The sequence below is a fragment of the Triturus cristatus genome, chromosome 7, assembly GCF_964204655.1.
Source record: "Triturus cristatus chromosome 7, aTriCri1.1, whole genome shotgun sequence".
In the NCBI taxonomy this organism is placed as follows: Eukaryota; Metazoa; Chordata; class Amphibia; order Caudata; family Salamandridae; genus Triturus; species Triturus cristatus.
Genome location: NC_140590.1, coordinates 666,348,489 through 666,362,903, shown reverse-complemented (window position 1 = coordinate 666,362,903; position 14,415 = coordinate 666,348,489). Strand labels below are relative to the sequence as shown.

Sequence of the window (14,415 nt, the reverse complement as noted above, 5' to 3'; positions counted from 1 at the left end):
CAGTACAGAGATCTGGGCCTAAATCCATCGTTTTTTTGCTCACCATGCCATTCCAGTTTGAACCCAGCCATATGCAAATCAGTCTTGACCCTGTCCCCCATGGGAACAGTCAAGCCCGAACTGCCAAGCCAGGTCCTCCCTGGACTGGAAACAATCATCCTAGGACCGGTTTCGCGCTTTCAGCCCTAATCAACCAGGATAGCTTGATTCCAGTGGCATGGAGAGCACGCGACTCACGTCTGAGCATACCCGTCTGTAATGAAAGGTCTCAGATCTCCCCTGGACCAAGGTATGTACCGTCACTTTCCCAGGGAGAGAATATCAGTTCCAAACTTATGGAATATAACATATACACAGCACTTCCTAAGGTGGGCAAACTTTCAACACTCCCCCAAAGGCAAGGCAAGAAAACGATACCACATGAGTCTCCTCTAGACCAAGGTAACACACACAACATTTCTCTAGAGCGAGATATACTTTGCACATCACTTGCCAGGAGTAGAACAACTTCCTATAACACAATTACCTGCTAGAAGGGAATTCACCCATCCTTCTACAACAGAATACTTGGCCAAGAAGAGTCCACACCTCCTGCTACAAGGAAAAGACAAATTCAAACATATGGAATATATAAATTTATTAACACAATACTTCAATCACGGGCAGGCCGAATATATATTGATCATGGCAGACTCTCACATATCAAATAACCGATTGAAATACACAATCAAAGCAAATATATATGTAGAAATATATATGTATGGATATAAGAATCAGAAAATAAGAAGGAAAGGAAAGAATCAGAAAAGAATCAAGAGACAGTTAGTAGCAGAGACACCTTACCTACTGCTCCATCATTTCACCCCACTTCGCTCAAAGGGAGTCCATTGCTTGAACCGGGTGAAAACTCAGAGGTGACACCAGCCCCCACTCTTCCATGACAACACGTCTGCTCCACGGCGTGAACTTCCACTAGGTTAGTGTAGGCTCCCCTTTTTAATACAAATTCAAACACAACGTAGCTTCTAGCAAGCCTTGGCCACTCGTTCCTATGAGAGCCCGTACCAGCCTGCTCCAAGACCACTGCATCGGTTGATCAGGCCTTTGCTATGGCTCCGAGACAGACCATGTACATTCCTCTGATAAGACCCAGTTCTCTCTAGTCAGTACAGTGCGAAAAACAGGTGAAGAGCAAAGCATGCCCTCCCCACCTCTGCAGCTTCGTGCAGGCACAGAAAATAGCTTCAGTCATTAAAATGGAGTTAGTTAAGCCATGCACACAAAGGTCCAAAGCAAGAAGGAATCAGAAAAGCAAGGATGACATGAAACCATGTCAAAGGCAATAGTCAGCACTGCCATAAAGCAAGGTAAAGTCAGAAATCAGAATGACATGAAGCCATGTCAAAGGCAATAGTTCAACACAAAATTCACATAACCCAAATAACACTATAGACTTTATCCCTCAGTATACAACATTGAGCACATGTGTGCACCACCAACTACAACACTGTACCTCAACATACCATACCTTCTATTCTTGGCAAGACTATGCTACTAAAAGACAGCAAGATTACAGTACAGAAGAGAAGCACGCATATGCAAACCCATCCTACATTAAGGCTAGGGTAACATAACACACTTAAGTCAGTACAAAATGCTGGTGGTTGAGGGTCATCATAGGGTGTCAGACCACAAAAGTGGCTCATTCACTACACCCGTCCCACTCGGGGTGACAAATGCAAAAACAACAGTTGATGGTCAGAATGCAGAACAATGTCATACATTCACCCCAGTACAGCGATCTGGGCCCATTGGGCACAGGGTCAAGACTGATTTGCATATGGCTGGGTCCAAACTGGAATGGCATGGTAAGCAAAAAACAATGGCTTTTGGCCCAGATCCCTGTACTGGGGTGAATGTATGACATTGTTCTGCATTCTGTCCATCAATAGTTCTTTTTGCACTTCTAAAAGTGGCATTTCTAAAATAGTTATAATAAATCTGCACACACCATTGCGTAGCCTTAATTATTACTATTCAAAACATACCAAACTTGACCACGCTGCTCCTTTCATATCAGGGATTACCAATGAAACTCTTATCAAGGAATCCCCAATGCATTCCTATTGGAGGGCAGCAAAATGGCTGTTTGTCACTACCAGTAGATGTTATGTTATGTTATGTTATAACAACTTATAGAGCGCTCTAATACCCGAAGGTGTCCTGGCGCTGTAGCAGAAAGTCTGGAGAGGCAATGAACAACTAAAACCAGAGGCGGAGAGAAAGTCTACACTTAAAGTACATTTCCTACCTTTTACCTACAATGCACCCTGCCTATAGGGCCTACCTTCGGGGTGAGTGACATGCAGTAAAAGGGGGGGGGTCACAGAAATGGCACACACTTTAGGTGCCACGTCACAGCGGCAGTAACACTGCGCCCACAGGCCCTGCAATGGCAGAGGCTTGAGACACGTTTGAAAGGCTATTCTGGTGGGTGGCGCAATCAGTGCTGCAAGCCCACCAGTAGCATTTAATTTACCAGCCCTGGGAATATGAGATACCACTTTACAAGGGACTGACAGGTAAATTAAATAGGTCAAACAGTGTAGACCAATCTTACCATGTTTACCTTGAGAGCACACACACGTTACACTGGACAGCAGTGCTAAAGTGCCCAGGGTCCTGAAACCACCAACACCATGTCAGAAAAAAGGTTAGGAGAAAAGCAAAAAGTTTAGGGATCACCCTGCAAAAAGGGCCAAGTCCAACAGTGATGCTATGATATTTTTTATTTGTTAAATAATTTCACCCAATGGCATTTATTATATTGTGTTATGTTACGTTTTGTTATGTTTAAAGTTATGTGTTGTGTCATGTTACACTGTGGTATGCTCTGTGTTATAATGTGTGGTATGTTTTGGTAAGTGTAATGTTATCTTGGTGATATTTTACATTGATTTACTAGGTAGCAACTTTGCTACCAAAGTGGCCTTAAGATGTTGGAAGAGAACCAAGCCACACTTCACAATGACTACACATGCATTACTGAGAAATGTCAAGTCGGTTTGCATTTGTAACATTCAACTGGTCTAGAATTGTGGTTTTGACTTCTGTGGACCCCAACCTAATCATTACTGGAAACGTGGGACCCCCCCACTTAATCATCATTGGAATCCATGGACTGAGTCATTACTAGAAGTTGAGGACCCAGGGCTAAGTTATTTTGATGGTATGAACTGTAAAACAAATGCAGACACAGACATTTATCAAAGACGTACATGAATGATGAATTAATTTTTTCATTCACGGTCAAATTAAAAAAAAAATTAAATTTGTATTTTAATGAAAAAAGTGGAGCTTCTCTAACTTTAACTGAGGTCTCTCACTGTCCATATTATATTCTGTTTGATGCACTTTTGCTGACTACTCTCACTAATCAATCCAAGCATGGCAACTTAATTTTTAGAATGCAATTTCAAATTTCTTCACATTTACAGAATATTTCAAAGTTTTCAATTTTCAATTTTGCTTCTTTATTAAGATATACCTTATTGTTCTGTTAATAATATTTAGGGCCTCATTACGATGTCGGTCGGAAAGCATTCTGACCGACTCCTTGTTGGAATTGTTTTCGACCGACTCGGGTACGGGGAGTCCCAACACCGTTCGGTACGACTACCATTGACTTCAATGGGAGCCTGTGTCCCAACTGATAGCACAGGCTCCCATTGAAGAAAAGGGTGGCTGCAGAAAACCTTGCACACTGTGGCAGGCACCACTTGGTGCCTGCCACACTGTGCATGGTTGTTAAGTGGGGTCCCATTGGTACCCCCATGGGCCCCAACCGGAGGCCTCCCGGTGAAGAGGGGCCTGCTACAGGCCCCCAAAGTTAGTTTCGACAGCCGATCCGTGTCGGACAACCCAATTCGGAAAGGCTGTCTGAATCTGACATTGTAATACGTCGGTCAGTTTCTCCGAATGCCGGTCGGAACCGAGTCTAAAAGACCGAACGGTTACCTTCTATGGTAATCAGTTGGTCGGAAATTTTTCTGAGTCGGTTGGAAACATGGGTTTCGACTCTGGTTATGAAAATCTGAATGCCATTCAGAGCCTTTCTGACCGACATCGTAATGAGGCCCTACATTTTTGTAAGCAGTAGGGGACCCCTGAGTAGGCTTTGTGAACCACCAGGTGTCCCCATACCACAGGTTAAGAATTATTGGTCCAGAAAGAAAGCCCGGAACCTAAATTCTGGTGAATTTCAAAGGGAGATATCTAGGGAAGTAGAATGTAGCATTAACAGAGAGTAAAAAGGGTTTCCCCAGTAAAGGCCAATTGTTTCAAAGAAGACACTGTTAAGCTACCTCTGGTACTAGGAGGAGTAGCCAGTCTTTTCATGATACATTTTGCACTCCGGTTAATCTGGTCCCAGCAGAATCCCTTACAAAGGGTGATAAGTTATGGGCCAAGCCCATCAGCATCAATACAATATTTCAACTGTGTCCACATGCTCTCTAAAAGATAAGCATTTAGGGCCTCATGTAGGTAACATACTATTTACCGATTCCTAAATACCGAATTTTACCGATTCGGTATTTATGAATCGGTAAATAGTATGTAGGTAAATAATCGGTAATTATTACCGATTCGGTAAATATCGGTATTTATGAATCGGTATTTACCGAATCGGTAATAATGCATCCCTTCCCATTCATTCCTATGGGCCTGGAGGCCCATAGGAATGAATGGGAAGCCAGTTACTATTACCGATTCGGTAAATACCGAATCGGTAATAGGGGAGGCATTATCATGGGTGGCAGGGTGTCACATTGACACCCTGTTGCACCCCTGATTCGTGCATGTGTGCACATGTGACGCACATACATGCCCTAAGGGCATGTATGTCTGCCACATGGCACTTCACAAATTTCACAAAAATGCTTTTTTAAAGGTATTCGTCATTTACCATCAACTTGTAGTTGGTGGTAAATAACGAATCCAGACACCAATTATGCACTCACTTGAGTGCCCCCTAAATAGCATTTCTGGATTCGGTATTTACCGAATCGGTATTTTACCGATTTCTTAAAATTCCGATTCGGTAAATACCGAATCCAGAAATCAGCCACCTACATCTCAAGTGCCTCAATACCGGTCGGTAATGGGATATTTACCGAATTTCGGCCTTTACCGACCGGTATTTGGCTTCCTACATATGGCCCTTAATCCAGAGTTTAAAGGGCAATATACAATATTCCTGCATGGTGTCCATACTGTAATCTTTATAGGAGCAGTGCCTCACAAGCCTTTATAAAATCCCTTAAAAATGTTTCTGTTGTCTCTGCCTCACCATGTTTCTTTGGGGTTGTTCAGGATGTGACCTATACATCCACCATATTAAGCTCACTCTACAAAAAAACATAAGAAGACAAATGGGTATTGGTGATCATCGTCCCATCTGTTTCATCTACTTAAAGTTTCTACTTTCTTTAGTTGTTTTGCGCTCTTCCACTATTGGCCAAGAAAGTGTGATAACATCAGCACACACACCATTAACTACTTCATATATACACCACAATATAATAATGTCATTGTAGTAGTATCCAAACTATGCTGATAAGGAAGATTGAATGTGCAATATAAAGAAAATATTCCAGGCCTTTCATCTTTGGTTTTTCAAACAAAACAAGCATAAAAAAATGGTAAGTGTTTGCATTGCCATGAATCGATTAGCGATTTGGATATCACTGCTCAATGATGCTTGTCTTCTTTTTTCCCATTTATTTCGCCTTATAGAATCAACAACATTAAAAAGCTCTTCAAACAAGATGACACAGAAGTGGAAGCTCTGAGGGGTAAGTCGAATGCGTGGTTCTTATCTTATTTGCTTTATTTCTTATTGCTACACTTCACAGTTGAGCCCCTTTAATGATTTGCTGCCTTGCTAAAGGCCCGAGCTCATGAACACTATCTGCAAGATGCATGGCTATTGCTCTACAAACATCAAGGAAATGCGCTTGGTCAGAAAAAACTTTCTAAGTTGATTATTCTTTTATCCTCTCTATTACTTGCTCTTTCTGTTCCAATTCATGTGCATTTATAGGAAGCATACACCAAACCCTAGCACATGCATGGAAGAAAAATAGAAAGTATTTTTGCTCTCTTGTCACAATTTCCCATAAGCATCTGACTGATTAAGCATTATTAAACTATTTGCACTGGGAGGAATTTAATAGAGATTGCAAAGGAGACCACACTTCATACGGTGCATAGGATTAAAAATCAACATGTATAATATTTATGAGGAATCAGGACCTGCTTGTGGTGTTCCCCCTCTTTTTGACACATTTGAGACCCCTGGTTGCTGGCTTTCTGACTTTGAGGGTGCCCTGGGCTCTGCTAGGCAGGCTCAGGGCCAGTGTTATGTTTAAACACCCACATGTATAGGGTAGACTATGTATTAAGGTACAATTATAATTGGCCTGACCTACCCAATAAGGCCCTAGTTGATAGTAGGTTAAGGGGATGAAAACTACCTATAAGTCCCTAGTATATAATAGGGCATGGCAGTTTAGAGACCAGCAGCCTTTGTTGCACTTATATTTGTGCACTGCTGAGAGCCTGGGGTAATTTTAAATGCAGCCTGGTGTTGCAGCACTGCTTTTCAAAGTAACATCTTCAAAGTAAATCCACTGCAAACTAGACTTTGGTGGTAGGGGCACTTTAAAAGTGATAGTCTACCTTATTTTTACATTTTGGGTACCACCCCAGGTCTCCTCTAGGTGTTTCAGAGATGGGGAGTGACATACATATAAGCAGGGTCCCTATAAAACGTGTTTTATAAACCCTGGTGAGTGAAAGCTGTCATTTTGTTTTTACCCAGTGTAGGAAATCCACTACAAAGTCACCTTTGGTGCTGTAGGCACTGTGAAGTGTTACTCTACACCCTTTTTACATATGAGGCAGCCCACAGGTCTCCCCTAGATGTCCTGGGAGGGGGGGGGGAGTCCTGTAATTATGAGCAGGGTCTTGATAAAAGAGGTTTTTTAAACCTTGGCGAGGAATAAATTGCATATTTCATTTGTAGAGTGGTCCTCATAGGCTAACATGGCAATATGTTATGGATGCATAACTATTGCTAGGAAAGTATGGAAAAATACCATACAAGGACTGAATAGAATGGTATTGATAAATCCACAATTTGTCATTTCTGAATTTATCCTAACTTGTACAGAAAAAAGTTATAAGACTTTCTTTTCTGTAAGCCAAAATCCTGCCTCTAGCACTCTTCCTGGATTTGTCAGCCCTGAGGGGATTAGCCAAGCTGCCTTGATTCGGTGATATGTGTCCAGGCCATGCAGAGGATATCTGATGGAGAAAGCTTTCTGGGGCACAGGAATGCCAGAGCAGGGGGACAGGCCATAAAGCATGAGCTTCAAAGAAAAGCAGGGCAAGCCAACCTGTCAGCCAAGGCCACCCCCTCTTCCTACCAGTGAGGGAGCCTTAAGGAAGGAATCTGCTAATGTCAGGGGGAGGAGAGCTATGGCGATGAGCGACACAGTTGTTTTAGTTAGCTCTTGCTGCTCTGCTGATGTTTCAGCCATCATGGATTTTGGAAGAATAGTGAATCCTGGGACAAGACTATGCCACACTTTGGAGGAAGTTGTCATGTTTTGGGGTACTTCCCTGCTTGTCGCCAGAGACAACTGAATAAATATGGGAGAGCTGCATAGCCTCTCAGTTCTGCTGCCTGAAACTACAAGAAGAAGGAAGATTGTCTTGCTGGAATCCTGATCTGCACCCAAGGGCCTGCCTGGTGAAGACATCACCTGCTGCCCTATCTGGGGCTACAGCTCTGTGGATTTTGCCTTGCTTCTAGAAGTTCTAAGGATTGGACTCCCTGGAGCTACAGGTTAACAGAGCTTAACTGACCCTTTTCCAGCCAGAGTTCTCCTCCTAGAGTGTGTCCAGTGGAGTTTTAATGGATTGACCAAGTGCATTGTGGGAATTGAAGTACAGACCTGCCAAGGGACATCTAGGAGATTCTGTACCCTTGGATTTGTGTTTTAACACTTGGAACCCAGCAAGAGACATTCTGGAAGGACCTCCGGAAGTTTGGGAAAGTTTGGGGAACTGTTTGGAAAAAGCGCCATGGGCGACTGACTCAACCGCGAGGTCCAAGCCGGCCACCTTCAACCGCAACACGGCCCAAATTCCATGTTCATTCTACTAAAGAGCTCCAGAGCTCCGACTTCCAGGGCTTGACAGGGAGCTTGCAGAAAGTCAAGCAAGGGAACCCTCACCGAATCCAGACTGGTGGAGAGCATTGAGGGACCCTGGCAGAAAAAGTTCCAAAAACATTTCTAAGTGCGAAGGTCATATTTTGACCGAGACCTCCTGCATGGATTATCTAAGCAGGACTCCATTGTTGTTTGCCTTATACTTTGGCTTTGTCCCAGTCAAGCACGACCAGATGTCCAGAGGGCACTATTGGTTTCTAAGCACTAGAAAGTGTTTATTATTAAGAAATTAATATCTCCGGTTCCCTACATTGGATTTTAATGGTTTTGGTGTCATTATAAAGATGAACATATTTCCTATAACATGCAGAATGTCTAATGGCACTTTAACTTTAACAAAACAAATGTAGAACGGTAACCTTGTAGGATTTGTAGTGCTCTACCGGTTTTACATGGCTACCTGAGAGATGAGCCAAATTGTTTATCTTTTCTGCAACTTCAGGTGATTATCCTTCTGCTTGAGGGCTTCTGGAATGGAGTTCTATAGTAGTGTGCCCATAAAGCTACGGGACTCAATTTTTAGGACAGCAAAAGGCACCATTCAGATGAATCCACAGTTGCCCTTCTCTTTTTTTCTGCGATAAACCAAAGTGAGCATATTGCCTGGTCATACAGTTTTGTACATTGCAAGATGCTGTCTGTGTAAGCACTGATTTCATTCAACCTCATGTTATATCGGGGATAATCCTGCACATTTCTATCACCTTTTGACATCTCAGCATGCAGTTGAGTATTCATTTACTCAATTTTTCTAGGTGACCTGTGGCTAACATCTGGGAATATAGCATCAGATCGTTGGTAGTGTGGTTGTGGTGATGTGTCCCTTGCTAGTGTTGCATTGATTAGTTACATTGGTGCATCAGCATTGTTTCATGAATTGATCTGTCCAGCTCCACACCTCCCACAGTGTGATAAACACTTTTGTTTTTCCAAAAAAACATGTTTTGACCAGTCAACACATTTTTGCTGTATGTTTTTAATTTACTTCCTGGATTTTTACATTTCTGTAGTATTCTGTAAATATACAAATCTTTGAATTGCGGTGCATTCATGGATGCATTTATGAAGTTTTCAATCATTACATCTTTCTTTGGACATCCAGTATGCAAGCAGGTGGTCTCTTAGTAAGCCCCCCTCAGATTTTATTCTTAAGGGTAATTAGTGAGTCTGTTGTTATACTTTGTCTTATGTGGTCTGCTGGTGCAAGTCCACTTCATCAGCACAATCTCAGATTCCAATTTCCACCATTTTCCAGGTGGTTGATTGCTGGTTGGTTTCCCATTATTTCTCTTTTGGTTGAGGTTTGTAAATTAGTTTTTCGACCTGAGAGTGTATTTATCTATTTATTTCATGCCCCCATCTTATAAAGGGCATGTCTGGGCTCTGAGGGTTCCAAAACACTGGTGGCACACTCCATAATATTCTTTGCAATAAATACTTTAATGTCATTTTAGTCATGTAAACAGTACAAGTAACAAACCATAATTCAGTATTCCAATGCACTATATAAACTCCAATGGGCAGATACAGAAATGCCATCTATTAAAATATATTCAAATTCGCCAAGCACCTGAAAAACATAGAAATTCTCCAAGCACATTCCTCACATATTTTCAGGGACTGTATCAAATAATTTCCACTTGTAATACATCTTCAAAAGGTGTCTAGAGTGTATAAAACCTCAAATAAAACCTCCCAAATGTAATCATTTGTCGGGCCCTGGTATTGCAAATAGCAGAGAAATGTATGCAAAGAGCATCCTCAAGAGGATAAAACATTGAATTTAGATGTAATGGATGTATCATTATCAAGCTCACACAATCAACATCATTATGCATTCCTATTTTTTTTATATTTATAATTCTTTAACATGGGGCCGTGAGCATCACACAGCAATTGGTAGAGTGGAATTATCCTGAAAGAGACGGTCAGTGTAAAGTTGATAACTTGCTTATTTGCTCTGGAGATTTTAACACAAATTTGTAGTATAGTGATCACTGAATGCATGATATTGTTTCCAACCCTACATCTCTAGATCATTAATAACTTAGGAAATGCATCAGCTAATATTGCATTAAAGGACCATATGAAATGTTTCATCTAAACTTCATTGGGTCCATGAACCATCCACATCATTTGAGAGGCTGATCATCTTGCATGCAACATACTGAAATTGAACCTTGATTGGAAACATTGATACATGGAAAACAAGTGTAAATGGACAAAATCTGTATTTGGCCACTATAAAGTAAACATGTCTATTATAACTTGGTGTGATAATGTATGTACTATTGAAAAGAATAATATTTACTCAGAAATGACCATACCCAAAAAATAATAAAAATTTCCCATGGCTAATTGTACTCAAATGTTTGAAAACAAAAAATGATGTTTATGCTTCCATGGCAATATTTTCATATAAAAGGCAACAACACGGAGTGAGGAGGGTCTTTAAAACTGCCTTGAGATTGGTTATGACACAAAAAGGGACACAAGCGCAAGTGATCAGGATGGAGCTTACATATTTTACAAGCAAATTATTGAAGTGTATAAGGTGTGTTACTATAGAGAACACTTGTAATTAGTTATGGCTTGTGATAGATGCTTGGCCCATATCACTTAATAACTACCTAAACCATCAAAGGGCAACCAAATAGTCCAATGAAGAAACCTAGGTATAAAGTCAAGTCACTTTCCTGTGTTTGTTCATAAGCAATTTGTTTTTTATCATTATCAACAATTTTCCACAGATCAATCTGACCAGCACTATTTGAAAATTATTACATGTGATTTAAATTACTGCCCTGAATTATTTTTATTGGAGGATGATAACTTACTCCCTCACCTTTACCCTTACCATGTCAACCTTAATCAAACTGTTGCTCTCCTAATGAAGACCCAACAATTTTGGAAAGGGGTTCAAACTTCAACACTTACTCTAGTTACACATTGTTAAAAATGCCAAATCATATCTTTAATACTATAACAAATTTAGACAAATTATGTGTTTATCTTTTCATGTATTGTTATTTATTAGTCAAAACCATCTCCTCTAGACTGGATTCCATTTGTTATACTGTAAAAATATTTGGTATATACACAATCCCCAGGCCTCTTTAGTCACTTTGTGCCATTTCTTCTACTCGGGGCCCTTTGTTTTGGACCCTTTTTGATTTGGTGTTTTTTGTTTGCTACTAACTGTAGGTTTAAATCAGTCCTACAGGCATATTGTTCTTTCCTTGACCTGATAAATGTGTGTCTGGTAGTTGAGAATATGTCTCCATTTTCAATGCAGGGTGGTAATCCTACCATTAGTGATTACATGCATGAATAAATCATCAGCAATTACAACAGACAAATGCAGACAGATTGTTATTACAAACATATTGAAAAGTAGTTGTGAAATTTGTTGCATTGGCAATATATGAATTAAGTGTGATAAAGCAGGAACAAAAAACACATCAATGCACTCTGCCAAGACGCATCTGTTTGGTCTTGTCTGAGTTTGTGATGTCAAAGTGTCTGAAATTCTATGGGTGACTGCAGTATGTTGGTCAGTCATCATAATGATGTAGATCAGCAATATCTCCTACTTCTTACCTGTGAAGCCCTCAAAGGATGATGAGAAGTAATGGACGAGCTCCTTGCTCTTCTCACAATTAACATTCAGCTGACATACGTCCCACACCTTCACGGCTTGACAATGTCCTCTCCCCTCCCTAGGCAGACTCAGACACCCAGACTACTAAAAAACTGCCTTCATAATTTAGACCTCTAAAGGGAAACTACTCCATAAATCATCAGCAATATTTACAATAAGCAAAAAATCTGGCTTTGAGATCTGGCTTTAATGCACCAACACATGTAAACGCAGGCCAACAAGAGAAAAATGCAGACATTCATAAATGCTGTTTATTTGCATGCACAAATGCTGTTTATGACAATAAAGCCCTTGTGTCTTTGTCAATGCAGAGAAAAAGTAGCAAAAAATGATTGCTTGCAGTCTAGAAAGCCTATAGGAGGTAAACAATTGAAAGTGATGATCAGCATGACGATTAGGTTAAGTTTTCAGTTTTAAAATAGTCTCTCATGCATTCTAATGGAGACACTTCCTGGAAGGTAAAATTGATAACCAAACTTTCAATAGCATGAAGTGCGAGAATAAGCTTCCTGTGGCAAATCCAGAGCCTACTCCATATGAATTTTAGAAAATTGGTAGCAATTCTTCTTTCAGACAACTGGGCTCTCAAGTCAGACCTAAAAAGCAATGGCTGCAACATAGGTCCATTGAAATGTGAATGGCACTTGCAATTAGCTGTACAATATAAAGAGCAGACCTATTGGCTATCTCGGTTTGCTATTGTTATAAGCTTAGACTTAAAAATGGGTGGTAGCAGTGGACATCGGGAGCTCCTAGATGCAGGAAATTAAAATGTGTGAGTGCACAGAGGAAGAAAAGGCAGAGATGGAATTGAACTGTGACCAATGAGATATCCAAATGGATACTCTGTGCATAAGCTTTGATTAAAAGGTAGAGAAAGTTTACAAGTGTTCAAAGGGCCTTGCCATGTGTAGGTATGAAGAAAGTTGAATACCACAAATGAACACCATCAGTTATGCAGTGTTGAAACTGCCGATGTTTAATCTAAACTGCTTCAGGAATACTGGCTACACTCAAGGTTTTCACACTACAGTATCATTCCTAATGTTTTGAAGGCTCTAACATAGTATAACATTTATATTAGTTTCTGAATGTTGATCTCCAGTGCAAAAGGTGGATAAGGTACAAATGTTAACAACAAAAAAATCATATGCTTTTTGTTCACACTTTGTTTCTCATCACATTATCAGGTTTGCTATTTGATGTCTATGAAGGACATATCACAGCACTACTTGGTCACAGTGGTGCTGGGAAGACAACTCTACTGAACATCCTTAGTGGACTTTCCCCCCCTTCTGATGGTGAGTTGATGCTGGCTCTGCCGGTCAAATTCATTTTTGTTCAAGTACACATTGATAACGCAGTTTGTGATATACACACTAAAGATGTCATTGATCTTGTCATTAGTATAATGAGTATGTGAAATTTGTCATAGAAATAACAGGGATCCTGCTTAGTCAAAAACAAAAATAATAGTGAATTAAAAGGCTTCAAGTATAAATAGTCATTTTAGTGTTGGGCACTTTTTCGCGATGGTTGATACCAAGCTTTTTTTCCAGTTATATCAGTAAGCAGTAAGTGATCCCTGTGTGCATTGGAACAATACTTGGTCAAGCTTCAGTTATTGTTTTGGTTTACCCTCCCCATGGGTGAAGTTTTAGAAGGGGGATTTGGGGAGTGACACACCCCTCAAATAAATGCGTTCTTGGATAGATAGTTGGGTCTGGCGGCTCTAAGCCAGACCTGCTATATCAGTGATGGTTTTGCTCATTTCCTGATTTCACTAATACATTTAAACTTGTTTATTTTGTTTGATCAAGTACTTAAATATAGTGACTGGTTTATCTAAAAAGTAATAAAGCTCCACCCATAGAAGCACTCCTTGAAAGGATGCTAATTCACTACTTTTTGGAATCCACCAACATTGACAGTAATAGGCTTAGGAAGCTGCTTCAGTGTCAGGCTTCCAAACATATTACTGGCAATCAAACACTCAAAGGGTGATGGGAGGAATGCTTTCAAATAGTCTAACCACTGTCAAACACTCACAGTAGCATTATGACCCATTGTTTTTTGCCTACTGGGCCACTCTAGACAGGGGGCCTGATTTAAGGTTTGGAGGATGGAGTAATGACAGACAGGGTGACGGAGTACTTTACAACTGCCACCCTTCCTTTACTTCTCCTGCCAAGTTTAGAGATATCCGCCGACTCTGCCGGCATCTCTATACATTGTCAGGAACTACCGCCATGGTGGTCAGTGTAAGAAAAGTTTGGTGGACAGCTTCATCAGACATGATGGCTGGCTGTCAAATTTTTTCAAAGTTTTTTATTTTTCAAAAATTAACTCCCAAAGTGGGAGTTTGTTTTTGAAGGATAAAAAATGTATGACCCACACACCCTGGGAGTTTCCTCTTTCATGAAGTGGGGACATTTTATTTATTGCGCATCACTG

The 14,415-nt window shown here is 40.6% G+C and overlaps 1 protein-coding gene across 2 annotated transcripts in view; it reads left to right on the top strand.

The window, feature by feature from the left end:
* Positions 1 to 14,415, top strand: part of LOC146810319 (ATP-binding cassette sub-family A member 9-like) — a 1,478,308-nt gene that overhangs the window by 347,057 nt on the left and 1,116,836 nt on the right. For both annotated transcript variants that reach the window (XM_085617315.1, XM_085617314.1), the window contains exons 11-12: positions 5,797 to 5,855; positions 13,152 to 13,262. In XM_085617315.1, the coding sequence (XP_085473441.1) occupies positions 5,797 to 5,855; positions 13,152 to 13,262 (170 nt within the window). The remainder of the gene's footprint in view (positions 1 to 5,796; positions 5,856 to 13,151; positions 13,263 to 14,415) is intronic.